This window comes from Solea senegalensis, unplaced genomic scaffold, assembly GCF_019176455.1.
Source record: "Solea senegalensis isolate Sse05_10M unplaced genomic scaffold, IFAPA_SoseM_1 scf7180000012540, whole genome shotgun sequence".
Taxonomy (NCBI): Eukaryota; Metazoa; Chordata; class Actinopteri; order Pleuronectiformes; family Soleidae; genus Solea; species Solea senegalensis.
Genome location: NW_025320649.1, coordinates 12,597 through 40,073, shown reverse-complemented (window position 1 = coordinate 40,073; position 27,477 = coordinate 12,597). Strand labels below are relative to the sequence as shown.

Here is a 27,477-nt window from a genome sequence, read left to right as displayed (position 1 = left end):
TTATTTTCCATTAAGTATTTTATTCATACAGTGAGGATACTCATACATTATATTCATTTATTTTTTTTACTACAAAATATATCACCTTTCAGTTCCTGAAAGCAAAACTGGATATAAATCATCAAGTTCCATTTGATAAGAAACAACTCATTTTCAGGTGCCAACTGAACCCGACGTCAAAAATGCATCACAGATGTAAGAAATCACATTCTAATAAAGATCTTCTTCTCTTTTTTTTCTCTCTCTCTTCTGTCTAAGCAAAGCCACAACGTCTGAGTGCTCGGTCCACCGTCCACTGACACAAAGAACAATTATCATTTTGGTTTTCTAAAGAAGCGAGTACTAATAAAATACTGTATAGCCACGAAATAAATAAATAAATGTAATAAAAGTCTAGTGAGTGGTCACATGTGAGGAGAGCAAAGATATCACAGTGAAGCTAAAGAGGGAGGTTACTCTGACATGAAGTAAAGTGAGTGTTTCAACAGAAGCAAATGGCGTGTTATGATATCTGCGGTGTTGCCTTTTCCATCCTCCTGAGACGTCTTCCTTTGTTTCCTTGTTGGATGAAATGCTCCTCGGTTGTCATGACAGCAGCAGGTGAATTACCCTGGGGGGGGGCTCACAGTAAGTCACTGTGACCAGGTGCAGAGTTGATACTGTCTGTAAAGTTGAACGATATCATTGTCAAAAAAAGAGAAAACTCATATACATGTGTTCATTATGATTTGGTTAATACTAGTATCTACTGAGCTGCAGATATTAACTGTCTCCTGTAAAGGTTTTAAAGCAGGGTATCATTTATGTCACACACTTTCCAGAATGTAATCAGAGCATTCACTGTGTTTTATTACTGTTTATCTCTTAAAAATGATATTTCACATTAACACATCAAAGGTCCAGTGTGCAACATTTATGACGATAATTTGGCAAAAATAAAACATACGACCCGATCAGATTTGTTTCATTATCATTATTTGACATTTTGTTTCTTTGTAGAAATGTCAATAAAACAATAAAATAATTTAAAGGAAAATCTTAAGGTGAGACATGACCGCTGAGAACTTGTTTTGTGTTGAAGGGGTGAAACAGATTATTCACTACTAAGTCACAAAGTTATTGAAACTAAGTTTACCTAGAATATGTGTGTTTATGTATAGAAATCCCCAACATTTTTGAACCTAAAAGCATCTCTGAGTGCTTTTTATACCGAGTATGCCTCCACATAACCATAAGTCTAACTCTACAGAAGCAGACGCTTTCAGTAAATTGGGGAAAAAAAGGTTGTAAAACAGTGTTTACATCCTTTCTGGTATATCAAGGCCACCGTAGTTAGTTCCCTGATGCACTACTGCGTTTGTTGCACTCTCACCATTAGATGTCACTAATTCTTACACACAGGACCTTTAAGTCTGACTAACACAAGACTCACTCACGCACGCACAAATAAAAACAGAGAGACATGTACCAGACAAGTCCAGTGACTTATTTCTGTTTTGGGGTAGTCTAGGTTTTTTCATGGGGGGTTTGCGATTTGGGGGCTTCTCAACATTGTTAGGGCTTTCCCTGTCAGTGCCTGAGTTCAGTGAGGACAAAAAACACAAGGCAACAGTTAGATACAGACACTTAACACACATTTCAACATATATACAGTTTAAACACGGACTATTCCTAGTTATAATGCAACAACTTAAAAAAATACTGTACCTGTATCACAAGACATGGCTTTTCTGTTTCTTTGCGGTTTCACTGGCGCCTGAGGTCTCAGCCCTTCTTCACCTGAGCAACACAGGAGAATGTTATGTTTGACGGCAGTAAATCAGACACCCGCAACTTTAATCCATGACAGGAATATTATTAAAAATAAAGATCATAAACATATGAACACACGACAAACAAATTCAGTTTTTTTTATCTAATGTGCATCGTCTGTGCAGGCACCTTGACTTGCAGCTCTGTCTGGTAATCCATGCACTGGCTTGAAAATAGGAGGCGGCACAGGAGGAGGAGGAAGGTTCCTCTCATTGGCTGATTCTTTTGGAAAAGTCACATATGACGACGTCTTTGGCTGTTGTATGAACGCACCACAAGGACAAAGACAGTTAATAGCAATTAGAACATACAGAGTCATCAATTGACACTGTACAACAAGTACACCGCAAAAAGTGAGACATAAAACACTGACCTTTTCTGGAATCGGAGGAGGATGAATCTCCAAATCTCTTCCCTTTTCTCTTTCTTTCTTGTCCATCTTCCCAAGAACCCTCTCAGTGTCTCCTTCCTCCTCTGTTCCTGTAGATAAAATAAAGTGTCACCATAGTTTGCCGTTTGTTGAGCAGTTGAGTCAAAGACTGCAGAGAAAGATAAATGATAGCACATGCACGAGGATGAAGTACCTGGTAGAACAGGTAGTGCGTCTGAGCTTTCCAGACGATGTCTCTGCCTCAGCTTAGACAGGTTGGGTTTGCTGCTCTGTGGTGGGGGATCAGGTTTAGAGGCAGAAGGAGCAGCTCGACCTCCTCCTCCTCCTCCTCCTGATCCTCCTGCTCCTCCTGGGCTGCTTCTCCATCCTTCTGTAAAACCTCCATCAGTGTCAGGACACGTGTGTCTGTCTGCCAACGTGTCCTGCTGCCAATCTGCAGCCGAGGCCTCTGTGCTTTTTAAATGATCCGTTTCCTGTTTTGGGGAAGGCGTCCTGTCTGATGGGTATGGAGGCAGTGGCCTTTGAGTCAAATGAAGCGCTTGTACCTGTCTGTCCGACTTTCTGCTCTGCGGTCTGCTCTCAGTCCACTGATTGTCCAACGGTATGTCCATTTGCCTGCTCTCAGACCAGGACCTGTCTATTTGCCTCCCGCCCATCCACTGTCTCTCTATCTTTCTGTCAATCTGGCGCTGGGTGTGTCTGTCCACGGTCCATTGTCTGTCCAAGTGTCTGTCAGTCCAATACTTGTCGGTGACTCTTTGCGGATCACCCTGCCACTGCTTGTCTGCTTGCATCACCTCAGATGTTCTCTGTTTATCGTCCACCCAGTACTTGTCTGTCTCCAACGGCTGATCAAACACAACATCGCCTTCAACTTTCTGCCAAAACAATAACAAAAACATTTCAGAACTGAGAGAGAGGGTCCAGTTGCCTCTCGAAGCTAACACCCTAAGATTACAATGACCTGGACGACTGAGCAAAAAAGGAGAGGCAAAAGAAAATTGGCAAATCGTGAAAAAACTTTCAGCAGAGACATAAACACAACATTGTCACACTGAGTGTACCTCTCTGGGAGAATAAAAAGGGTGCTTGTTTCCTCCCACGCCTGGGTGAGGGATGCCCGGCACAGGGGGTGGACTCAGAAGCAGAGTATTTTTCCCCTGGTGATCATTTGTTTTCCCATCGGGTCCTTCACCAGGAGATCCAGCTCTGGCTGCAGACCTCGGGGGTTGGAGGAGCGTGTACACGTTCTCTGTGGCAGTGCTGAAAGTGGAAAAATGTTATCATTAGGAAAACAGCATCATTAGGAATGCATCACGTTTCTGGCATGTGTTCTTTTCTAATCATTTGGATGACTTTTGGATGCTGAGTCAGCACCACCGGCTGTCACTGACATCTGCGTACACACTCTGGTATCAGTGCACCCACGCTTTGGCAGCTATTTATCAAATCAACAAAGACAAAGGAAGATTTACGTTGATATTTATTGAGTTTGGCGCTGCTGACTGTTTCAAGGATGAAAATGAGTGGAAAATGGATGAAGAGAAAAAAAGATGTAGAGAAGAATATGGGTATGTGGAATATGTTTTTTCCAATTTGGCGTACTGTTAACTGATTCATTGTGCTGCTCGTGTTCAAGGCAAGGTCTTTCTTAACAATTCAATTCAATTCAATTAAATTTTATTTGTATAGCGCCAAATCATAACATACATTATCTCAAGGCACTGTACATAGACAACATCAAAGAGAGCAGAGAACCCCAACAGTTCACACAATGAGCAAGCACTAGGCATCAGTGGAGAGAAAAAACTCCCTCTTAACAGGAAGAAATCTCTGACAGAACCAGGCTCAGAGATGTGCGGTCATCTGCCTCGACCGGTTGGGGTGAAAGGAAAAATGGGGGACAGTGGAGAGGTGGGGGACAGAAAATGGGGGGGAGAAAGGACAAGAGGGAGATGAGGTAGAGACAGAAGAGGGAGAAGGAGACCAGACAACAAGGGATAATGTAATGTGTGTGTGTGCCATTGTACACAAACCCTGTGGGCGCTGTAGCAACAGTGTGACACCCATCTCCATAAATCTCTGCTTCAGACTCTGGAGGCCCCTGACTGGACAGAGTTTGGTTGCGGTTTTTTCGGAAACCAAAGATTGCAAGCATGTTTCTTCTCTTCTTCCTCCTCAGAGAATGAGCTTTGTGTAGAGACGAGAGCTGACTGAAAGAGGAGCGAGAGAGGCAGAGAGAGAGATGAACGTCAGACACACAGTCTAGCAGAGCAGAACAAACAAAAAGAAAGAGAGCTAAGATTAAAAATAAAAACCTTAAATACCTCCCAATATATAATATATATATATATATATATATATATATATATATATATACTATACATGACATATTAAAGGCACATGAGCAGCAGTCCTCTCATATAGAGAACTAAAGTACAAGTATGTGAGTATGTGAGTGGATGGGGAGGGAGCCCAGTCTGTTTATTTCTTATTATGTTATATTTTAAGGGGTAACACCGCTGCTTGCGCTTGTTCTAGCCCATTAAATCTGAACCACGTATACTTCAAAACACTGCTAACTGACCATTTATTTCCAAAGCACACATTTAATAAAACTGGCAGCCACCAATGTCGCCAGCATAACAACACATTAATAAATAAATATAATTGGACCACTAACGCACAAAAGGCTCCTAACCACCAGCTCCAGTACCACTTGGTTTGTGTTTTAATTGACCATTTTACAGTAAAGGATCACCTTTTATGTTTCCACCAAAGCCACAATTTTCATGCTTTTACACTTCAGTAGTGTAACTTGTTTTTTGTTGCGTGTCCTTTGGTTTTCGACTAAGAGGGCTCACAGAGGAGAATGATACCGTAAAATTGATAAATGAAAAATCCAAACAGAATTACATGATGCTTCCTCTTTTAGGACTACACTACTAAATTATTTCCCTAAGCATAATGATATTTAATTTCAACACTCTGTGAAAATCAACCTTCACCATATTTTTTTGTACAAAACCCCACAGTGAACTCTTCCTCCCGTTGCTGGTGCATTCAATAACACTTTGACAGCTCAGATTGTTCTGCTTAGAGAAGCGTTTCATTCAAAAAAAAGAATTAAACTCAAAGGAGAAAAGTCACTGTTCAGTGGAAAAGTCTCTCTGACAATGTTAAACAAGGAGAGTTTTTAAAACAGCTCGCAGCTGCTCTACGGTGACAGAAAACTGCACTGTGATGGATTTCACATTTCAGCAAGGCGTGATAACAGTACGCTGATTTTCAATGTGCAAACAAAAACAATGGCCGGAAAATAGGAAGGTTATTTGAAAACGTAACGTTTGCTTTGGAAAACGTGCACTCAAAGTGGTTTGCACTTTAACTGTACAAAGTTGAAAAATGAAGGTCGTATCAAAGACACTCTCACCTGTCAGGGAGCACTCTTTTAGTGTAGAAGTCAGGGAGACCATCATCAAGAGGGCTTATTCCTCCATTTTCACTGCAGTGCTGCGCACACGCACGCACACACACACACACACACACACATGTTTAAACTGTGAAAATGGTCCATATGCAATAAAACAGATGGATTATGTGACTTCAGTGAGATGACATAATCCAATCGTTGCCATCCACTTTGTTTAGATTACCATCGACAAAGGCGAGAATCACTGCCAGTAGGCAGGAACATTAGGAAGTTAGGCACAGACAGACGGACAGACGGATGGACAGACAGACAGACAGACAGATCAAATCTGCCTTACCATCTCATTTGAGATGTGCCCTCCCTTGTGCCTCCGTGGAGGTCTTGGCCTAACCCGAGTCACATGATGTAGAGGCAGGCCCTGTGTAGGCAGCTCTGACAGGCCCTCCCACGATGCAGAGCGGGATAGCGGGGATGAGTACGATGGCACGGAGGGGGGTGGAGAGGAGCTGGAGTCATCACACAGACCTGCCAGCAGTGAAGAGCAATGAAAGGATTATTGAGGATGTGAGGGCTAGGACCTGAGAAGGCAACAGTCAAGGAGACAAGATGAGGAAATCATTTCTACTCCAAAGTCATTTCATTTCAAAACACTGGCAACTGCTCTGAGACGCACCAACTCCAACTTGGCTCAGGGAAGATTAAAACAGCCATTAATAGAGTTCTCAGATGGAATGGCGGGAAAGGGGAAAAAGACATAACAGAAAATGCACTAATGGAGCCTTGAAAGAGACAGGATGGGGTCAGAGTGAGACATGAAATGAAGGAGGAGAGAGGAGGATAAGAGGATATACAGCAGTACTTACTCAGCCTTGTGGAGACAGGTCGTATTCGTCTTGTTCTTGAGCTGCGCTTCTTAATGGCTATTGTGTCCTGGGAGAAAAAAAATGTATTGAGGGAAAATTCTGTGCTGAGTAATAAGTAAGTCAAATAAGACATGCATGCAAGAAAGAGTAAACATGTCAAGTACAAACGATACAAGCCTCACTTAGGGCCTTTGACAGTGAATTCATTGTGAAATGAAGTAACTTTCAGACACAGGCTGACAAAATGAACATGACACAGTGAATGACATTGAAAACAGACAAAAACTGACATTCACATGATGAGTCAGAATAATCAGACAAATTAGTTCCTCACTGGCAAAATTCACATGAACGCCACCTCATGTCATGACACTACACAATTCAGGAAATTGGAAAACTGCAGTAATATTTGAATGTTTTCCTTCAGACCATGAGGTGGCAGGAAAAACTTAATTATAGAAAATCTCCTCAGATTAAAGAAACATAAAATAACCTCTATAATCAGAAAAGCTCGGTATGAGAAATTTAGTCAGAGGAATCATACTTGCTTAACAAAGCCTGCTTTATAACCAAACACGTAGAAGAATTTTCTTTATCTAGTTGTTGTCCAATTAACAAATATGAAAGTATTCACATGATAAATTAACAGGCTCACAGTGCTGCTTACAGGCCTGTTACTATGAATTTAGAATAAAAAATTATGAGCTCTTTCATGAAAACAGAAACATTTATGAGCCAATGTCATGACCAATGTCCCAAAGTCTTTATGAATGTTTGACTTCAACCTATTCTGTCTGTTTTTACTGAGAGATACAACAGGATATTGTCAGTGTAACATCGGAGGGACATGTATGTCCAAGTTATATTAAGAGGACACGCAAAGCATGAAAAATGATGGGGCCTAAGATTGATTCTTGAGGAACTCCACAGGAGAATTCTGAGCTAAGAGCAGATCATTTGAGACAATCAAAATAAATACAGTAGAGTGTTTGAAACGCAGTTGTAACATAGATGCAGCAGTGAGCAGGGCTATAATATCCAAACTGACAAAAGTCATTTAGAGAAATGTATTTAAACTCATCTAATCATATCGTGTACAATACTGATATCTTGAGCAGGGGAATGAATAAGTGCTCTAACAGATTTGGCTGAATGAAAAATGTTTTAAATTATTCGCCTGCTTTGGAGGAGACATCAAAGCTAGAGTCATATGAGAGAGTAATGATGAGCTGTTTGTGATGAATAGGGCACCAGGCTTAAGGCAGATTTTTTCAGATAGTGTCAGGGAAAATTGAGTGGCTGTTTCACCTGCTTTCTTGTTAATACATGAGCTGCTCTTTTAGTTTTTCTCCAGAGATTTACAATTGACAGTCAACATTCAAGCCACATTGGCAACATTCAGAAGTGATTCAGTTTTTACTGGCTTTTAGACATTGTACTGATCATGTATCATCCTCATTTAACATGAATGAATACAATTTGTAGGAAAACACATAAACACATCTGTATTATGTCTCTCTGTCTCCTTTTTCTGTCCAGATACTGATGTGGCTCTGTGGCCTATGAAATGAGAGAAAGAGTTCTCTCTCATTTACTAACTTAATAATACTGGTTCTTTTTGACCAGCCTCCAAAACTGACTTTTGTGCAAATAAATAACACTGTTGTGAAGATGTACTCAAGTCTGGGATGCTCTTTATATGCTGCAGGTCACAAAGTGAGCCTGAACACCTTTGTTACAATGTCACAAAGACAGAAGGTAATATGAAGTTGTCAGACCCAGACAACACATGTGTCTGATTGGCCACACTCACTATGCTGGTGCTGAGCTCCTCATCTGTGATGTCCAGTGAATCTCTGTGTCTGTTAAACCTCCAACCTGTCCCGTCTTCACACATCCCCTCCCACCGTTTAACATGAGACACCTGCCGGGTCTGAAGCAAACAGTACAGTCAAACCTTTTGGAAAAACACTCTCACATACAGTTACTTTAACAGTAAGTGCTTTGTGCTTACCAGGGTTTTATGGGTGGCATAGAGCTCCTGCAGGATTTGGTCCACAATGGAGTTGGTAAGATAGGAAACCACTGACAGCTTCACTTCTCTGCAGGAGATTGGGTTAGAGGAAAGGGAGAGACCGACAGAAGGGTTTGATATAAGTGATAACTAATCAATACCCTTCCTATCACATTCAGACTTATTGCTGCTCTCCACTTTCCCTTGTCTACATCCGTTCCTTACTCTAAGGCTCGGTGAATGTCTTGCGCCGCTCTTTCCATCAGGGCCGCCCGAATGGCAGAGCGAGGGATAGACACGCGCTCGGAGACGGATGAGAGCGGAGGACTGAGTCTCTCTGCCGCAGAAGATGATAAAGGACAGAGCTCTCGACAGAGAGACACCATAGAGTCGACTATCACCTGTAACAGATGCTGATCATCAGTAATTTATTCACCTCTTATGGATCACAGTGGGAAGTCATCTTTCAGACCTACCTGAAGCTCCTTATCTGCAGCTTTGGCAAGTTCACCAGCCAGACAGTCCAGTCGTTGCCTCACCGGCCCGTCCACAGACAGAACATGAGCCAGCTCACACAGTGAAGGGTAGAGCTGGGGGTGAATTTAAATGATTCGTTTAAATTGAGTGCAACAACACATATTTACATTTTGAATGTTTTATTCATTTTATATAATCTGTCATCTTAATGACGTGTGATATCTTATCTTAGCAAGAGTAAATAATAAAACTACTACGCTCATTAATTTCTCTTCACTCACAGCACGGGAATTCCTGGCCTCTTTTAGCACTTGTTTAGCAGCTTGAATCTCCTCCATCTCCCCAACACCTCGTAACACACACACCTGCTGCTGTACGCGCACACAGAGGCGCTCCATCACCTTGGCAACAGACAGACAGACAGACAGGGAAGTGTTATAAGCGAAAACATACACAAACAATTCTCAAAAGTACACGGTGAGAGGACAAAGATAGGGCGCAACCTGTTCTGCGGTGCTCGTGACGAGGCCTTGGTGAAGCCGCAGGGCCTGGCGCTGAGAGAAGCGCTGGGTCTGGTTGTTCCTCACCAGAGCTCGCTGGATCTACACGCCACAGAAGAAGAAGACAGTCATGAATATACATCAGGCAGATTTATTTTGTTTTAAATTGCAGTTATGAAATTAAATTAAATTAGAAAATAAAACTTAGGTAAAATGCACACAATGTGTGTATTGTTTGTCTGATAAAATGGGTCCTTAACATTTCTTAATTTGGTGAACATTAAAAATGTCACTGGCTTGTGGGTAAGAGGCAAGATTATTATGACAACATTTTTATGATAAATTTGGGTCAGTGACTATGAAATAGTTACATTGTAGATTTGTTGTATCTACAATAACGTATCTATTGTAGACAAGTTATTGTTTAGTTTTTTTGACAGAACCTTTAAAATAAACTACTGTCTCTCGTCGATGATCAAAAGTTCCTGCTGAATCATTTTTTTAAACAAATTTAACAAAAGAAAATATGAATGACAATGAAGTATGATTTTGCAAACCAGAGAGATTTCATCAACCGCTGATGCTGACCTTAGCAAGTGCCTGCTCTGTCCTCTCAGGGGCGCTGCGGTGCGCCTGGCTGATGTCACTTAGAGGAAGAGGCATGTATTGCAACGTGAAATTACTGAGAGGGGGAAGAGAGGAAGAACGAAAAACAGAGGAATGGTCGATTAATTGAGGTCGACAGAGAAAGACTACAGTGGGTTACAGATATAAGAGATAATTACCCCCACTGGACAGAACTGGTCCTAAAATATCTCTCCTATGCCATGCAACCTGTGTGAGTAATACTTTGATCTTTGTAACCATGTCATCCTTAGCCTAAAGGTGAGTCTGGGCTATTTCAGATAGCAAAGTGGAAAGCAAACATTTCCACAGCCTGCATTGCAAATTTCAATGAGGTTAATGTTCTAAAGCTGAGGGTAACTCTAACATGGTTTCTTAAAATGTCAATATGATTCTTGACGTATGAGGTATTCTCTTAATTACTGCCTACATTCCAGCAAAGACATTTAAAATTCACACTGATGACACTTTCATGCTCTTACTGTTCAAGTGCTCGGGCCACATCGAGAAACCCGGCTGCAGAGGTGTTGTTGCGATCCCAGCTCACACTCCTGCAGGGAAAAGCCATAAGTTGCATACAAAACAAGCCCACGTATAGAGCTGAAGTTAGAAACACAGTAAATCCCTCCCTTCACCTGAGGGTAGTGTTGATCTGCAGGGCTTTGCTCAGCATCTTGGCACCAATGTCATCCATGTTGTTTCCGCTCAGGTCCACTTTTCTCAGGCAGGTGTTGCTGCCCAGGGCATTAACCAGAATAGTGCCCCTCGAGCGCAGGCGTGAGTCGGTCAGGGACAGAGTCTGCAGAGCCTGGAGAGGACGAATGGAAACAACCATGAAAATAAGCACATATTCCATCCATCCATCTTCTACCGCTTTATCCTCCTTTATCCTGAGGGTCGCAGAGGGGGTGCTGTGTCAATCTCAGCTGACACAGGGCAATAGGCAGGGTCACACCCTGGACAGGTCACCAGTCCATCACAGGTCCACATAGAGACAAATAACCATTCACTCTCACAGTCAATTTAGAGTGTCCAATTGAACTAATCCCCAAATCTGCATGTCTTTGGACCATGGGAGGAAACCAGAGAACACCCACACACGAGAAGAACATGCAAACTCCATCAAGGCCGGGTTCACGACCCCGGGTCTTCTTGCTGCAAAGGCAAGAGCACTAACCACTACACCAACCGTGTGGCCTGCTAGAAGCACATATTATTGGGGAAATGTATTTACAATTTAATACACATTTCAATGTCTTTACTATTGTGTATGAAGTATAATAAGTCTAACCTGAATCTGAATGTTGGAATGAAGGAAATAAAAACAACTGAGGCTAACTGACTTTATTTTCCATTTTTAAGTGTGTTGGGGGTATTTAGGAATAAACAAAAAAAGATAAGTGGTGAAAGCCAAGGGGGAAAAATGCCATGGTGAATTCTACTGGAGAGTAATATGACTGCACACCAAAAAGACTTTACATGCTGTACGTGTGAATTATTTACAATATGTGTGTGAAGACAGAGACAGTATGCCCTCAAGGGTAACGGCGAAACAAGTGACACATAAATAATGAATCTAGGAAAGCAGAATAAAAGTGCAAGTGTTTCATTTTTGCTTTTGTTTAACATTATTTGTGTCCCCCTTACTGAGAATATATATTTCCATTACGAGGATGAAATGTTGTGAAGAAAGCTGTTAGTTTTGTTTTTGCATCTCACAGTAAGTTTTTGAGTGAGTGTAGACTCACACATTCTTCCTCCTGTATGAGTTGGACCAGCTTCTGCAGGACCTCATCCAGAACCCTGCAGTGACAAACCACGGACACAAACACAAATTAGCCTGGAAGAGCCAATATGACTGATTCCCTCACGCTCGTGAGCTGTCCTCCAGAGGGGGTAAATTCACAAATATGTGCAGTATATTCAAGCCTGCAGATGTGGTGTACACGTGCTCATGTTCCAGTTCACTCGTGTAAAAAAAGAAAAAGAAAAAGTGAGGCAAAGCGAAGTTACATAAAGCACCAACAGCACCTGTGTTTGATGTTGAAGTTCTTGCCAAGATGAAGGTGTTTGAGGGAGAGATGTCTGGAGAGAGCAGGCAGCACTATGATCAAGTCTGCATCAAAACCTGTTAACACACACACACACACACACACACGACCTGATGCATTAACAGCCCACTCAGCCTGAGGTCAAAGTCATAGAAAGATGTGCTGTTGCACGCCACTGGCTTCTGTACCGTTGTCTGAGATATCCAGAGTGCCAATAGAGGAGACTCTTGGGAAGAGTTCCTGGATTACAGCAGCCCCTGCAGCTCTCAGCTGGAGAGAGAGAGGGAGAGAGACGGAGGGGAAAACCAACATGTGCACGGACATAAATCAGAGTCAATTTAGGTTCAGTCTTTCGGGAATTGTTCCATTTTTTCTGCAGTGAATTTATAGATGCTTTTTTTTAACAGTCTGAAGGTTTGTTTTGCAGCTTTGCATTTGCTTGTGCTCTACCAATGCATTTTTGCAAAGATATATGCATCCAAAACAGGGCGTCACACACACATCGTAGTAAAACTAGCAAATTCATAGATATCAGGTTTCAAAAGAAAACATTTATTTCTCCTTTCTACTATTTTCCTTGATGTTCAACAAGACATGGAGCTCTAGTGTAAGTTTCATACATATATTATATCATATAATTTCCCAGGATGTCAATGCTGCAATCAGCTGTTCATTAGCTGGTCTTGTCTGTCCTAATAGCACTGTAACACTGTTGTCTCTTTCTGCCACTCTCTCCCTGCTGTCATGCACACCCTCCACCTCCAGTCTTTGCAGTCTTCATCCTTCATAAGTCTCATTAGGTCTCCAACCACCGTGGCCACCACTGTGTGGACATTTCCTAGTCACTGCTCAGAAGCAGATGCCCTCAAGCTCAGATTCCGGGGAGGTTTCCATTTAAAGACTAATGACAAATTATTTGGATCAACCTGCAATACATTCATTTTGAGTTACTAGTTTCTCCTGATTTAACTGCTAGTGAACCCAGAGGCATCGAGGAATTTTAACTCAAGCACTGCATATTAGTAACTTAAAACTCTGTAGTATATACACCAAAAATACATCACTAACTTCCCACAGAACTGAGTTAAGTCAGGCTAACCTTTTGAATATAGGGTCCTTTAAACTGAAATAAGGAGAAGAAATCTGTAACTACCCCTTTAATTAACAGCACAGATAAAGAGATGAACTCTTACCTCACAGCCACTGATGTCCAGATGAAGGTCATTGATATGAGGATTGGAGGTTAACCCTGCGAGGAGAGCCCTGTGGAGAAGAGAAGAAAAGAAAGTGAGTGTCACAGAAAAGAAGAAAAAGAACATGAGGGACGACTCAGCTGAGAATGTCTATATACTTAAAGTACACTTTCAGTGTTGTGAGCTTTGGATAAAAGGGGGCAGATTTGCATAGGTAATAAAACCCTACATTGTAAGCACCTCAGAACATCAGGGGGCAGCTTCATAGAGGCCATGTTGACATGAGTGAGGCTGAAGGCCGAGCTGAAGAACTGACGGAACAGCGGCAGCGTGTCCTTCACTTTCCTATTGGATTAAATACATTTTTAAAAAAAAACGATGAAAGAGAGGAGACACAAATTATATGAGATATAAAATGAGGGATAGGTCTGACCACACAGAGATGGAGTCAAATTGTTGACTTGCTTTGTAAATATGAGTGCCTTGCAGAGCAAAGTGTTCTGACACAGAATGAGAAATAGAGTGAATATGGCTTTGGTTTAAGGGCGGGGGTGGTGGAGCAAGTACGATTAAATGATAGATAGTTCCACTTAAATATTCATGAGTCTTATCTATGCAGGCAGCACCGAGAGTTTTGGTTTTAAATGGCAACAGACACACCCAAAGAGAGGAAGCACAGTGTTCCAGTGACTCCCACGAAAGCTCATTTCTGATTTCCTCTTAATTGAGAGATGAAGATAATGGCAAATTAAAAGAAATAGAAACAAGAATGGAAACAGGGAGAATGGATGAGATTTTAAAGGTGAAATGAGTAAGATATCGTATATCTTCACATGCCACAGCCTTTATTGTTTCATGAATCTAAAAGCCATGACTAACCTGTGGGAGAAGGAATTTTTGGAAAGATTCAGAAAGGAGAGATCAGCACAACACCCCCTCAGAAGAGCCCCAAAAAGCTGCGTTAGACACAGGGTGAAGACAGTTAATCTGAGCTGAGCTGTGCACAGAGAGACATGCATTTCTTTTTCAACTTTGCACATAAACATTTGATCACGCCGTGCCATCAAGAAAAATACTCACTGAGTCTACAGAGCAATCTGTGCCTGACAGATCCAAGTGGACCAAGCAGTTTGGCTGAGACAAGAAGAGAAATAAGTTCTACAAACAGAAACAAAGAGAAAAGGACAGAGACACGTTCTTAAGTTGGATAAGTTGGGGAAAAACTAAATGCGTGTGTTTTTTTGTTTTTTTCGTGATTTCTGACCGAGGCATCCTCCCCTGAGAGAACACCAGGGTTCTTGCTCAAGTCCAGGTGCAGGAGAGAGTTGGAGTATTCATCACTGGAGCGCAAAGCCTGAGAGAGAGACACCAGACCTGAAACAGAGAGAGAGGGAGAGATGAGGGGTTGGAGTAGAGGTAGCAGATGTATCAAAGGAAAAAAGGAGGAGGGAAGCAGGATAGAAGAGTAAGTTGTATGATATCAAAAGACACAGAACACTTTCAGAACATTTTCCATCCTTCCATTATTCATATATAACTGCAGCAGCAGTAGCACGTATCACATGGATGTGGTGGCACTCAGCACAGAGTATCTGCCTGCATCAATGTAATATTTAAATTCTCCACTGAGTACACGGTAAGATGAGACAGTAACAGGAGGTGTGCAGCCTGCAAGGCAGAGCAAGACATCGTGAGTCAGTGTTGAATCACAGTTTTTTTACAATAAATGACACAAAGCGGTGAATTATCTGGAGCTTTGTGGGTTTTACATTCTTTTTACAGCTACGATATTCTCCAAGCTGAGCAATGAAATATTCTAAACTCCAGTGAAACTAGTGAAAGTACCACAAGGTTCAGGGGAGCAGGTGAGATAAATGATAAATGTCATCACTTCTGCAGGATGTAGTGTTTTACACATGAAGTAAAAAAATAAAAAATGCTTGCTTGCTGCTGCCAACCTTGTGATTATAGATGCACCACAAATTAGGTAGCCACTGGAGTAGAAATATTAGTTTTCATAAATGCAGTCCTTTTTAATATATTGTGACTAGATACAGTAACTGGTCATCTTTTCATAATCAAGTGAATAATCAGATAATTGAACACGTCGAATCAACTCAAATCCTACTATTTTCCTGCATCTCAGCACTGAGCGGCAGAAGAAATAACGAGGGAGAGGAACAAACCTTTGGAGGTGAGCGACGTCTTCGAGAGGTTGAGCAGACGGAGTCCCTTACTGAGGCGACACATCTGCTGTATTAGGTTGGACACACCTGCCGAATGTGCACAAAAGGTGTAGAAATAAAAGGTACAGACACATTTCTGTCTTGGATGTGAGGCATTTATTGATATAATGTAAGACCCGGCCACTTATTACCACCACCGGACATTAACGTTCTGTTCTGCTGTAACCTTTACTTCTACACTAACTAATTATCTTAGAGATCTCTGGGCTCCAGAGTTAATATTGATTTTTTCTTTTTTACTTCCACCAAGGAGATTATGTTTTTGGTGCTGTTTGTTGGTTTATCTGTTAGTGTGTCTGTTAGAATTATGTAAAAACTAAAAGTACCACTTTAGTACTGTTGTGTTTGTAGGCATTCTGTTGTTTTTTCATGTTACCATGGCAAGACAGGTCTTTTTAATGGCATTTGAACTGAACCATTGCTAGTGACAATGTAGCTCTAAAACAAAGATAAATGCCAGCCATTGCTACTTCTGAGGTGAATAAAAACTTCACTGCTGAGTGTTTTTTGCCCCAGCACGCAAGGCTTATAAAAAGTGGATGTGCGTGTTTCTCTGCCATTTGAAGTATGATTCAGTAAAGGCTGAGATTTCTGACACCTTTCCTCTGCACATTCTGACATGTAGGGCTTCCTTAACCACAGGTTTTCTACAGCTACAGTCGCCCAGGTAATAATAAAGAAGCTGATGCTTTGTTGTACCTTGGTTGTCCAGTGAGTTGTGCGCCAAGTTGAGTGAGTGGATGACAGAGCCTGGGTTCTCAGACAGAGCAGCTGACATCTTCTGCGGGAAGTCTCTGTGACATCGGTCAAATATAAAGATGCACATTAGAGCTGCAGCAAACAATTATTCTGCTCATTATTTCCTTGATTTATTGATTTTTTTAGACAATAGAAAGTTCAATTTAGGGACCAGAGAAGAGTTCTTAAACATATTTAAAATTGTTTAAACAGGCTAAGCAAAGGATTGAAAAGTATAAAGAAGTTAAGAGAGCCGGTGAGAAGAATCGAAACTTACGATTTCAGTCCGGCGTTCTCGAGAGTGAGCTCCTCCAGGCTTGAGGATTTGCTGACCGTATGCAGGACCTGCTCTGTGACCTCCGACCCCTGAAGGACAAAGGAACCTTTGAAATTAAACGTTTAAACAGTTGTTGCATAAAACCTCAACCGTGAGTCAACAGACAAAGAAAGATATATTACACATACAATGCGCAGGTCTTTGCAGTACAGTTTAGTAAACCAGGTGTTGTACGCCATTGATGCAACAATCACAGCCAAATCCCTGGAAAGATTTTTGGAAAATTAGGTCAAAGAGGAGAAATATGTTGACGAGAACACATTTAGATGGTTTTTCATCTCTCACCTGCTCTCCAGGTGGCTAAAGTCCAGGAGGTTAAACTCTCTGTTGTCCTGGGAGTGATAGATAGTATCCACATCCTAGGGGCGACCATACAGATGAGTGTATTTGTTACTATATAGGACCCCCCGCCCACTCTTGCTGTACAAAACACTCAGAAGCACTCAAACTGACAAAGACGCGCTCCTGCAGCTCTTACCCACTGCACTTCCTCCTTGCAGCTGATGCCATTATAGTCGCACAGAGCAGCATAGGTCTCAGAGAAACCTCCTGAAAGAGGCAAAAAATAAATAAAAGAGGATGTGAACAGCTGCTTCGTTCAGCTATAAGAGTAGAGAAAAGAGAAACATTTCCCAAACTCTCAGTCTTTGTATTTATACAACAGAGCAAACAGAACATTTGGAAGATCATTTGAGTAATGTGCCAGCTTCCTTCTGAATCTGCCGGGTGGCATGGATGTGTTTTTGTTTGTGACTGCACATGCACTCTCACTTGCCACTTTATTAGGTATACCTTATCAACCAATCAAGTTCAAGTCCAAGTTCAAACTGAGCTTCATGCATATCACCAAGCACAACTAAAAAGAGGAATTATTGATATTCTCTCCAGTTCTCTGGGCAAAAATATCTCATTGATGTCACACTGTTATGAAATGAGAGACAGACTCGCATTAATAACTCAAATAACAACTAATTTCAACCATTGCACAACACTTTGAACCTTGAAGCAGATGAGCTTCAGCAGCAGATGACTCCTCGTTATTAGGTGTTCTGTGTATCTAATAAAGTGGCCGGTGAGTTTATGCCTGTCTGCAAATGCCTTATGATTGATGCTTTTACCACAGGCTCTCTGGGTTTCCACTGAAGTCTCTGAGCTGGGCGAATACTTCCTGCTACCTTCTGAAAGGTCACTGTCAGAGTGACATATGGAAGGGCTGTAACGATGAAAGACACAGACACCTGTAAGGAATCATTTCCTTTCTGACATTGCATAAATCGAGGCTGCTCTCTCAAATGTTTGGATAATCGACTACTGCACAGATACACAGACAACAATTCAGATTTTCTCTTGTGAGAGGGTGACACTTACGCAAAAATGGAGTTGTTGAATATCCGAGAGAGGGCAAAATTAATATGGCTGACCACATGATTGACATGCTTGCGTGACTCGAACCTCAGGGAGTAGCTAGACTTGTCAGTGTCGATGACAACCTGCAGAGAATATTGAATTGTAAGACAGTCTGGAAAATTATTGTTTTTCAACCGTAGAAAATTTTATTCATATTCATCATTCATTCAAACTATTTGATTAGATGTAACCACTCCACTGTGTAAATGCACAGACAGTGAAGCAGAGTTTGTACTGAGCTCAATATTAATGTGAAAATCCACCTGGTGTTCAGGCTGGGAATTCAAAGCCCGGATCTCCAAGAAGTTGAATGTGGATTCTGTCTGTTGATACAAATACAGTCAGCAAAGTAAGGACGTCAGCATGTTGAAAGAGATTTATCATAATGTACATTTATTGGAGAGGATGGTAAGAACTGAAGTACCTTAGCGGGAATCTTTGCTGCCAGGAAATAAAGACGCCATGTTGTGAGGACCTAGAATAAAAGGGAATAAGGCAAACTGAGTGACGATTGTGGCAAAGTTCACTGCACATTTCACATTCCCTGCAAGGGGGAAAAGAGTCTCAGGAGTTTCCAAAAAGAAGCTGTTATATTCATATTCGTGTATCGATCCAGCTAAAAACCCACTGTGTTATGTAGCATTAACAGTGTGACACAATGCCACACAGAGACATCGTGATAATGTTTTAATCGTACTTGAATACGATATGTGATTTCATTAGTACTGCATTGCCTCTCGTGGAAGTAGCTCGTATATTTAATTTAAGGTATACTGTAGCTCGACACTCAATGAGACCTGAAGGACCTTAATAGCCCAGTTTATGAAGATGCAACTCATTTCCACAACATCTGTTCCAGAAACGCAGGTCTGGAGGCACTATATACTCTGTACAGGTCAACAGGTCATTTTTATTTTATTTTTACACAATAACAATAAAGCTTTACTGCTACTCCTACAAATTGCTGTGGGGCAACTGTGCTACAGCCACAGCATCACCGTGGAATGAGGCAGGCACTCACAGGATTATATGTGCATCTCCATCTGACTGATCATATACGTGGCATTCATGCTTGTACCTGTTTGTTTTTGGCATGAAAACATTTGTGTCATGCAGCTCTTGGGTGAATGTGATAGAATCACTGATTCCTCTACTTGAGCGGCAACATATCATCTCAGCAAACATTCCCCCAACAAAGCAATCAGTTACTTTCTCCATCAAAGCAAACAAAGAAAAGTGGTCTCTGACATTTTGCTCTACTGGCTCCAGCAAACTGCTCTCTGCCCCCTTTTTTTTCTCCTCTTCTGCACCGTCGCTCCCAATCATTTACTACATTTTGTCTGATTGCACAGCTGAAACACACCCTGTGGACCCTCTCACCCCATGTGTCTCTCCCCAAAGAAAGTCTGTAATTAAATTACAGCTCTCTCACTCTACTATTGTGTTTTTATGAAGAAACGAGCTTGACACGGGTCAGTCAGAACCACACAATGACAGCTACCTATACCCACACAGCAAGTGACGTGTCTGAGATGGAGTCACTCAATGTGCATGCAAGATGGAGACAGAGAAAGAGAGAGAACAGGCCTTTTGCTTAAAAAAAAAAAACCCAAACAAACACATTTTAAAAAGTTAATTACAGGTTTGCACCACATTACAGTCACCAGTCACGGCTACAGGTGGTGGATAAGGGAGTAAACAAATAATAGTAAACAAGACTAAATCATGGTGATGCAGAAGAAGAGAGACTTTGTTGAAGTATACATTAAAGAGACTGACAACGCACACGTTCACACATCATTGTTATCGAGGTGTGTTATTATACAGGAAAGCTGTAACAGGACACACACTCTAATCCTGTCTTGTTTGACAATTTGGGAGAAACCTTTGTAAGAAATGGAAAAGTGACTGTGATGTCCCTACAGGGACAGAGTGAAAATCACAGATCACAGCTGACAAACAAGCTTCTTCTCATCAAAATGTCTTATTTCCAAACCTGACCTTTCTGCTAGGGACAAAAAAAGAAGAAAAACTAGGGTGCAAGCAGCGCTGCATGGGTCCTTGTGCATTTATTTATTTTTCTTTTATGTTAGGATAGAGCAAATGTAAAGCTTAATGTAAATTAAACAATGTTTGTTACTGAATGTGTACTTCCTGTTGCCAGTAGGTGACTGGCTTTGCAGGTTTGTCATCACTAAAACAATAAGATGAAAATAGAGATGAGGTGGAATCCTCCTGCATGCTGTTCCTACAAACATACTTTTGGCCATCAAAGATCAAAGAAGAGTGAGGGCAGCATATGTCTGGTCGAAAGCCTGCTTCATGGCTAGTGGGAACACAAAATATGAAAATGTGTTGTCTTGCAAAATTCATCAGATTGCACTAAAACTTAGTCAGATTGCAATTTTCCTGATGAGGTCCTGATGTTTCACGCAAGGCCCTCAACAGTGTGATCAAAGAGTAAGAGAAGATGACGAAGAGGATGAAAAAGAATAATCCCAGCAGATAATATAGGTCCTTCACCAGTCTGCACTTGGGCCCTAAAAAAACACACACAACTTTCACATATTTCAAGTTCAGCTTTTTCCAAAATGCTAACCCAATGATCAAACTCTCGTCTTCTATGTGCACCCAGCATGAGCAGAAACTCAAGATTTCTGGTTCCCCTTTTAAAAGGAAGAAAATGAGTCACAGACTGCAGATCATTGGATAGATGTCTGTGGCACATGAGATTATCAAAGTGTCTGAATAACTAAGTCTGCACATGCAGAAACTCTTTTTATCTGTCCATGTCCATCATCACAGCATTCACTGAGCGAAAGCGCAGTTTTGCCAAGGCAAAGACAGCGGGTTGCATGAGGAGCAGAGCAAGTCACTTGTCTTTCTAAGTGTGTAATAACTCGCCAACTTCACTGCAGATGGACTGGACTTCCTATGACACCATCGTTACAGCTAGGGCTGTACTTGGAAGAACAGCATCTGACCATCTGATACATCATGATAAAAGGGTGTTTATAATGTAGATTATACCCTTCAATTGGTTTATTTAAAATAAGAAATTATTCTTATCAAAAGAAAAACAATCTTTTATGCATAAAAAATATACAGTTTCCTTTGTCTGGTAAATGTGGAAGGAGGGGGAGGGATGGTCAAATTGCCAAAAGCCTGCTGCTAACTAGTGGTTAGAGGCTTAAATACAAAACAAAACTGCTGTCAGAAAAGCGCTTACAACTACAGCTTCAAATAATCAATACAGTATTACTATCAATATTTTCTTACACCCTTAATAGCTACATCGTTTACTTCAATCAATACAACCCGCTCTATACTGTGTACATGTCATGTGTCAATGCCAGCATACGAGGTGAAGTCTAAAGAGCTGCAACAAATCTAAATTAATGACTGTTGGACTACATTAATCAAAAACGATTGTTTTTAATCCTTTAACTGCTTAAAAAAATAAAAACTAATTTAAAGAAATATGAAACCTTTTTATGGGTTGAACCTCTGACAGTAAAAACATTCTGAGGCCCAGTCAATAAGTTTTCCCCATTTTCTGACATTTTATGGACCAAACAACTTTAAATAATCAATAAGTTAATCGATACAAAAAAAAGGAAATCATTATGATTGCAGCCTTATACAAGTCCACTGTGTTCTGCAAACACTGGCATCCAACCAGGATCCAGTGTGAGTTCTGGTCCACAGTGTAAAAGCTCATTAGCCCAGATTTTACCCAGATAGCTGGCTGAGCTTCACTCACTCAGATGGAGACTTTATCTCCGTCCCACATTCTCTGATGAAAGCAACCCCGAATCAAAGGCTGTGAGCTGTTTCGCTCCCTGCTGCCTCCACAGTGGGACTTGCAGACACAGAGGAATCTACAGCTGCTCTCGCGGATACTGTCTATCCAATAATCATCCTGCCAAGCCACTACAGCACTCACACGGACATGGGGCAGCAGCAGTCGTAACGCAGTTAGTAAGTGACCACAGAATGTGAGATGTTTGCACTCACTGTTAAATCATGGAGGGATTCTGCCTCTGCTGTCATGGGTATCAACGACACCAAAGCAGAGATCCATTAACATTGCAGCCGAGGTGAACGCCAAAGCCGCTGCACTTACATGATGCATGCATCCATGATTCCTGCTTATGAAGCAGGAATACCATGTTGCCCTACATCAGCAACACACTGTTAAGCAGGGAGCCATTAAAACAGCACAGACCTCAGTGACACTCACCAGTATTCTATCCTCTGTTTTGCCATTTTTGTTGTCAAGCTTTATGCCACAGACGAACTTGATCGACGATTTATCAACGATCTTCTTGATGCTTTCTGTGGAGGAGAACATGACATACAGTAAAATAACGTTAAAATAATGCACACAAACAGGACACTTATTGTCTCAAGTTTAGTCATTTAAAGGATACTAAAAACTGCATTTAATACATTTCTACAAACGTTTTTTTTCAACCCAAGTATCTTACTTGGGTATTCATATAGAGAGGGGCGATTTATCAAAGATATTACAACGTCTGCCTTTATTTTTTACCTTGTTGAATAATTTAATACGGTGGTAATATAAATGTAAAGCAAGTTGACTCAGATACACGGATAAGAAAAACCACACAAACAACTAGGGATGTCCCGATCAAATATTGATATCGGATATCGGTCTGATATCAGCCAAAAAAACACATATCGGATTATATCGGAGTGCCTCTAAAATCTCCGATATAAGCGGTCCGATACAATAGTCCATTCTGCTCCAGCACTTTTATCCAGCAGCGCCTGTTGTGGTCACGTGTGCTCTACATGTTTGATGCATATAGAGCCCACGTGATCACAACGACAGCGTGGGGGTGCTAGTGCTATTTCAGAGGTTAAACATTTTTCTTTCACCTCTGAAATCAGAGGCTACGAAGCCGCACAGCGAGCGCGAGTTAGCCATTAGCACCATGCTAGCTCATCCTGAGGAGAGCTGCTAAAACAAAATTATTTCATAAACCAGCGCCAGCTGTCGACTTTTAACAGCCTCCGTTTGTTAATTATACTCCAAAAAACAGCCATGCCAAGAGCTTTGTGTGTTTTAAACAAACGTGCCTTGAAGCTACACACACGGCGGTAAATACATCTGCGGGGCCAGTCCTCAGGCTCCGCGTCTACCTGCGGGACGAGTCACTCACCCTGTGTGGGTTGGGCTAATCCAAAATAGTGAAAACAAGGGGGGTGTTCTCTGAAGTCACGCTGTTACCTGTGAAACGCGGGTGCTCTGAAAACACCCCCGTGAGCACTTGGTACTTTCCTCCTGATGAAATTATCCAGACACTGTATGAAATTAACATGGAAAAAAATCCAATATTCTTATGTTAAAGGTTAAAATTGATGTAACCCATTGGTTAATAATAAATGGGTCAGTTTTTCCTCATACCTACTGTTGCTGACTATTGTTCTCTGTTCAAGTAATATCACTTGATCAAGCCTATTCTAACATTCCATACCACAAAATAAGTAATTAAAGTATGTATGATTTGTGCTGATATCGTATCGGATCAATATCGGAAAAAGTTGTATTGGGACATCCCTACAAACAACACTGCCATAAAACAATAACATCAATTTGATCTACACCAAATTCATGATTTGATGACACGATGTTTGCAGTACAGGAATACTTTGCAGGAATATGTGTCTATTGAAAAAGTATAAAGTATGCAATTAAAGAAAAATTACAATATGTTCCTTATTCACTCCAATACACTAAAACATTTGTACATGTTTGACATTATTCAAATCCTGTGTATTTGGCATTAATCAAGCCAAGTATACAACCACACATTCATTATGTTGAAATTAAACCTAAACACTAAGATAAGAAATCCCTAGGTTTCTATGGTAACATATCAAGACAAGGACCCCACATATTAATATGTTCTCGAGTTAAATACAGGCCTAGGTTCCAGTGCCTCTGCACTTTTTTCATTATTTATTTTCAGGTATCCAAGCTTTAATATCAATAACAATGAGTAACAAAGCCTCAGCTCAACAGCATGTGAAGGAGAGTCACATTTACTATGTGCTGGTTGTCATACGGCAATGAACAAACCTGTACAACACAATATATGAACTAAAAATGAATGTTAAGTTCACATATTCTGAAGAAATGTAGGTGAGAAATGTAACAGCGCTGTTGTCATTTTAATTAATCGACTGGGCAGAAAACCACCAAGACCTTTGTACAGACAAACCTGAGATAAAGTCTGAGGATTATGTCACATTTGTTGCTTGAACAGAGTAATCCTGCTATTTCTTTTTTTCCTTTCAGTTCACCACAAATTGCAAAGCCTCTGCAACTTGTGTTCAGAACATGCTCTAGTGTATTTCTAATGACACATGCAAGCATCAGGGTGCGTGATTCACCCTGCCACCGCTCTGACCTCTGACTTGTGTGAAACACATAATCTGCCTGCTGCACCAGAGGAAGCAACTTACTCATAGGGTGAGACCAAACAACGGCAGCACAGAGATCACAGAAACATATATTCTCGAGCAGGAAATACATGATTCAGCTTCTCTATTACTCTGCCTACACTGCATCCAGGCTGACAACTTTATGAGCGAATCGATACCAAAGCTAGACGGTGGGATTCATCACCGGAGTGGCTACAGTAACACCAGACAAAGTAAAGTAGTGCTTTCAGTTTATGAAGCCGGTGCTTATCCATATTTTTAGAGTCACAAAGGTCTTTGTGAAGCAAAGTTAAAGGTCCATTGTGCAACATTACAGCGAGTCCAGTTACAACTGATTCAGTGACGTTTGGAGAGCTCTGACCTGGATGAGTGAAAATCTACACAGACATCAAACCTTTAATATGTTCTTAAGGCAAGGGGGCTTGCTCTACAGCGGCCGCCATCTTATTCTGACATGTTTCTAGCTGCCCATTTGGAGGTGCATTTTGAAGCGGAGGCTTACTGCTCAAATGAAGAATAACTCTCCATCCACATAAACCAATGAAAGAGAAGGAGGAAATGGCAGAGAGTGGAGAAAGAGTTGCCAGAGCATTTCGAATTGGAATCTTACAGCACAAACAAAGAAGAACAATGTCTTTTCTTGTATGCAGTGGTCACTGTAATTCCCTGACATACTTAGTCTCACCATTAGATGTCATTCAGTACATTTACATGACATTCGAAAAAACAGCAACGTAATTACTATGTTAGTCCACCTGAGACCAGACTGTTAGAATACATCTTTACGCCTAAGTCCAACTGAAATGGCACTAAATTGAATTTCTCAAAGTCGCAGTAAGACGCCTAGATAATGCAATTGAGAATCAAATTACTACTGCATGTATATCTTTAGTCAGACCAGAGTCGCACTCAAGCTGGCCTGAGCACTCAAACCCAGAAATAATAGGATAAGCTGTACTGTACCCAGAAGAATAAGACAATAGCGATGAAAATATTGCGAAATTCAGGCCAGTTCATTTGTTGGACTGACGAGGAAACCAATTTTATGCTGTCAGTTAAAAGAATTGAATATTTTACATTTACATGCTTTTATCCAAAGTGACTTACAAGACAGCAGTAAGCTACATAGAAGAAGTCTTGGAAAGAACTCTGCTCCATAGAAACAGTGGACTGATGGAGGGTGAGAGTGCCGAGGTGGATGCAAGTGCAGAGGAATTTTAAAGTTCATGGGACGTTGATGGTAGAAAGACTTGGAAATGAGCATGTCAACTAACCACCAGCTAAACTGGCAGCCCATGGCCTAGTGGAAGGGAATTGGGCTTGTAACTAAAGAGGTATCAGTTCAAGTCCTGGACAGGTCAAGGGCTGGGGTTAAGGTTCTTGCTCCCCAGGCACAGATAAGTACTGTCGACTCATTACTGGTGTGTAAAAATAAAAATAAAGGATGGGTTAAATGCAGAGGTCAAATTCGCAATGCGATGTGGTGTGCAAATAAAAACAAACTCTAAAATTTTAAATTCTAAATCACAAGATGAAAGAAGGCATAAAACTACCCAGTGTAGAAGAGGAGGACGCACTTTGTTTAATGAATCAGTTTCCTGCTAGTGCTTGTACACTAGGGGACATCATCAGGGACATCATCAAGCTAAAACCGTAGTTTGACTTAATTGTGCAGAGAGCTGTACTGACTACTGCTCACACACTGGACTTTTATGTATTTACTCTGACTCACTTAAACAACGAATCAAAAGTATCTCTCCACTAAAGCAAGAGATCTGAGCTCTGAGTTTGGGGATGTCGCAGATTGGAGTGAATGAGAGCCTGACACATTTTAACAAAAAAGAAAAAATTGACTGAGTAAATCTAGACTCATCTCACTCAGGTGACCTTGTGCTGCTTGCAGGACACCGGGGCCATGGTAGCCCATCCTGTCAGTGAGTGCAGGCTGAGCAGGAGGGGGCGGTGCAGCTGCCCGGCAGGTGACTGAATCAAGAAGCAGGAATTCCACTGGATTAATCTTCACAGTACGTCTAATAGAGCCATTAGGAGTAATCAACACAGCAGCAGTCACTGCTATACCCCAAGCGTGCATGTGTCTGTGTGTGTGACACAGTCATTCAGCCATCTGACTCTGAAATGTGTGAGCTGTTGCTGTTTGACTGAGGGGAGGAAAAATGTGGAATAACAAAAAATATTTGTGCATTCTGCTTTTGTCTAGCACATGCATTTCTGTTGGCAGGATACAGTCAACATCTGCCTTTATATGTTTATGTGTCCCTCTCCTCACTTTCACACATGCGCGCGCACACGCACACATACACACATGCACGTGCGTAATCAGCAGAGCGCACTGACCAGTTATGGGGCTGCAGGGGATGAAAACAGAAATGCTCAGTGATTTATCCTAGTGTAAAACGTGAAAGGAGCAAAACACTACGAGACTCCAGTACACACACACACACACACACACACACACCATCATTTCCACAACGCCCCTTTTCCTCTCTGGCCTAAGGCTGGGGTTCTCAGCATCTGATCCCAGACCAGGAGCAGATTTAAAACAAGGTAGAATCTGCTGTACACTTCATTCCTCCACTGTCAATGATTCCCCAGCACATTCAAACATGCACGCGCACTGAGAGAGGGTAAAGGAAAGACGCCCCAGGACAAAAATGTAAAGGTGCAGCTCATGACAATGATCCATTGCGTCTCTTCGGTCGCAGCCTCCACCAGACGCGCATCCCTGGCTGGACACACACACACACACACACACGCGCGCGCGCGTGCGCGTTTACAACCCGCAAAAAGACAGGGAGCGAAATAAGAAAAGCGGCGCTCTTTACCCACCTGTGATATCCTTATTCACACTGACGAAACCACAGGCAGTGATCTCTTTAGAAGCCCTGTCTGCTCCTCT

At 41.5% G+C, this 27,477-nt stretch overlaps 1 protein-coding gene across 1 annotated transcript; it reads right to left on the bottom strand.

The window, feature by feature from the left end:
- On the bottom strand, nucleotides 1–27,477 carry LOC122759875 (capping protein, Arp2/3 and myosin-I linker protein 3-like; the record flags this gene model as incomplete). Its single annotated transcript, XM_044014860.1, has 40 exons — nucleotides 1–663; nucleotides 1,469–1,576; nucleotides 1,708–1,779; nucleotides 1,942–2,068; nucleotides 2,186–2,292; nucleotides 2,397–3,081; nucleotides 3,268–3,466; nucleotides 4,240–4,416; nucleotides 5,637–5,716; nucleotides 5,974–6,161; nucleotides 6,500–6,566; nucleotides 8,313–8,432; nucleotides 8,514–8,601; nucleotides 8,739–8,914; nucleotides 8,990–9,103; nucleotides 9,272–9,391; nucleotides 9,494–9,592; nucleotides 10,079–10,172; nucleotides 10,597–10,665; nucleotides 10,750–10,922; nucleotides 11,863–11,917; nucleotides 12,146–12,242; nucleotides 12,354–12,435; nucleotides 13,359–13,428; nucleotides 13,599–13,703; nucleotides 14,238–14,314; nucleotides 14,439–14,516; nucleotides 14,623–14,732; nucleotides 15,545–15,631; nucleotides 16,304–16,398; nucleotides 16,620–16,708; nucleotides 16,808–16,883; nucleotides 16,965–17,038; nucleotides 17,158–17,228; nucleotides 17,798–17,892; nucleotides 18,048–18,169; nucleotides 18,350–18,409; nucleotides 18,511–18,561; nucleotides 22,330–22,424; nucleotides 27,408–27,477. Coding segments are annotated over 40 exons (4,563 nt in total), but the record flags the coding sequence as incomplete, so codon positions are not given.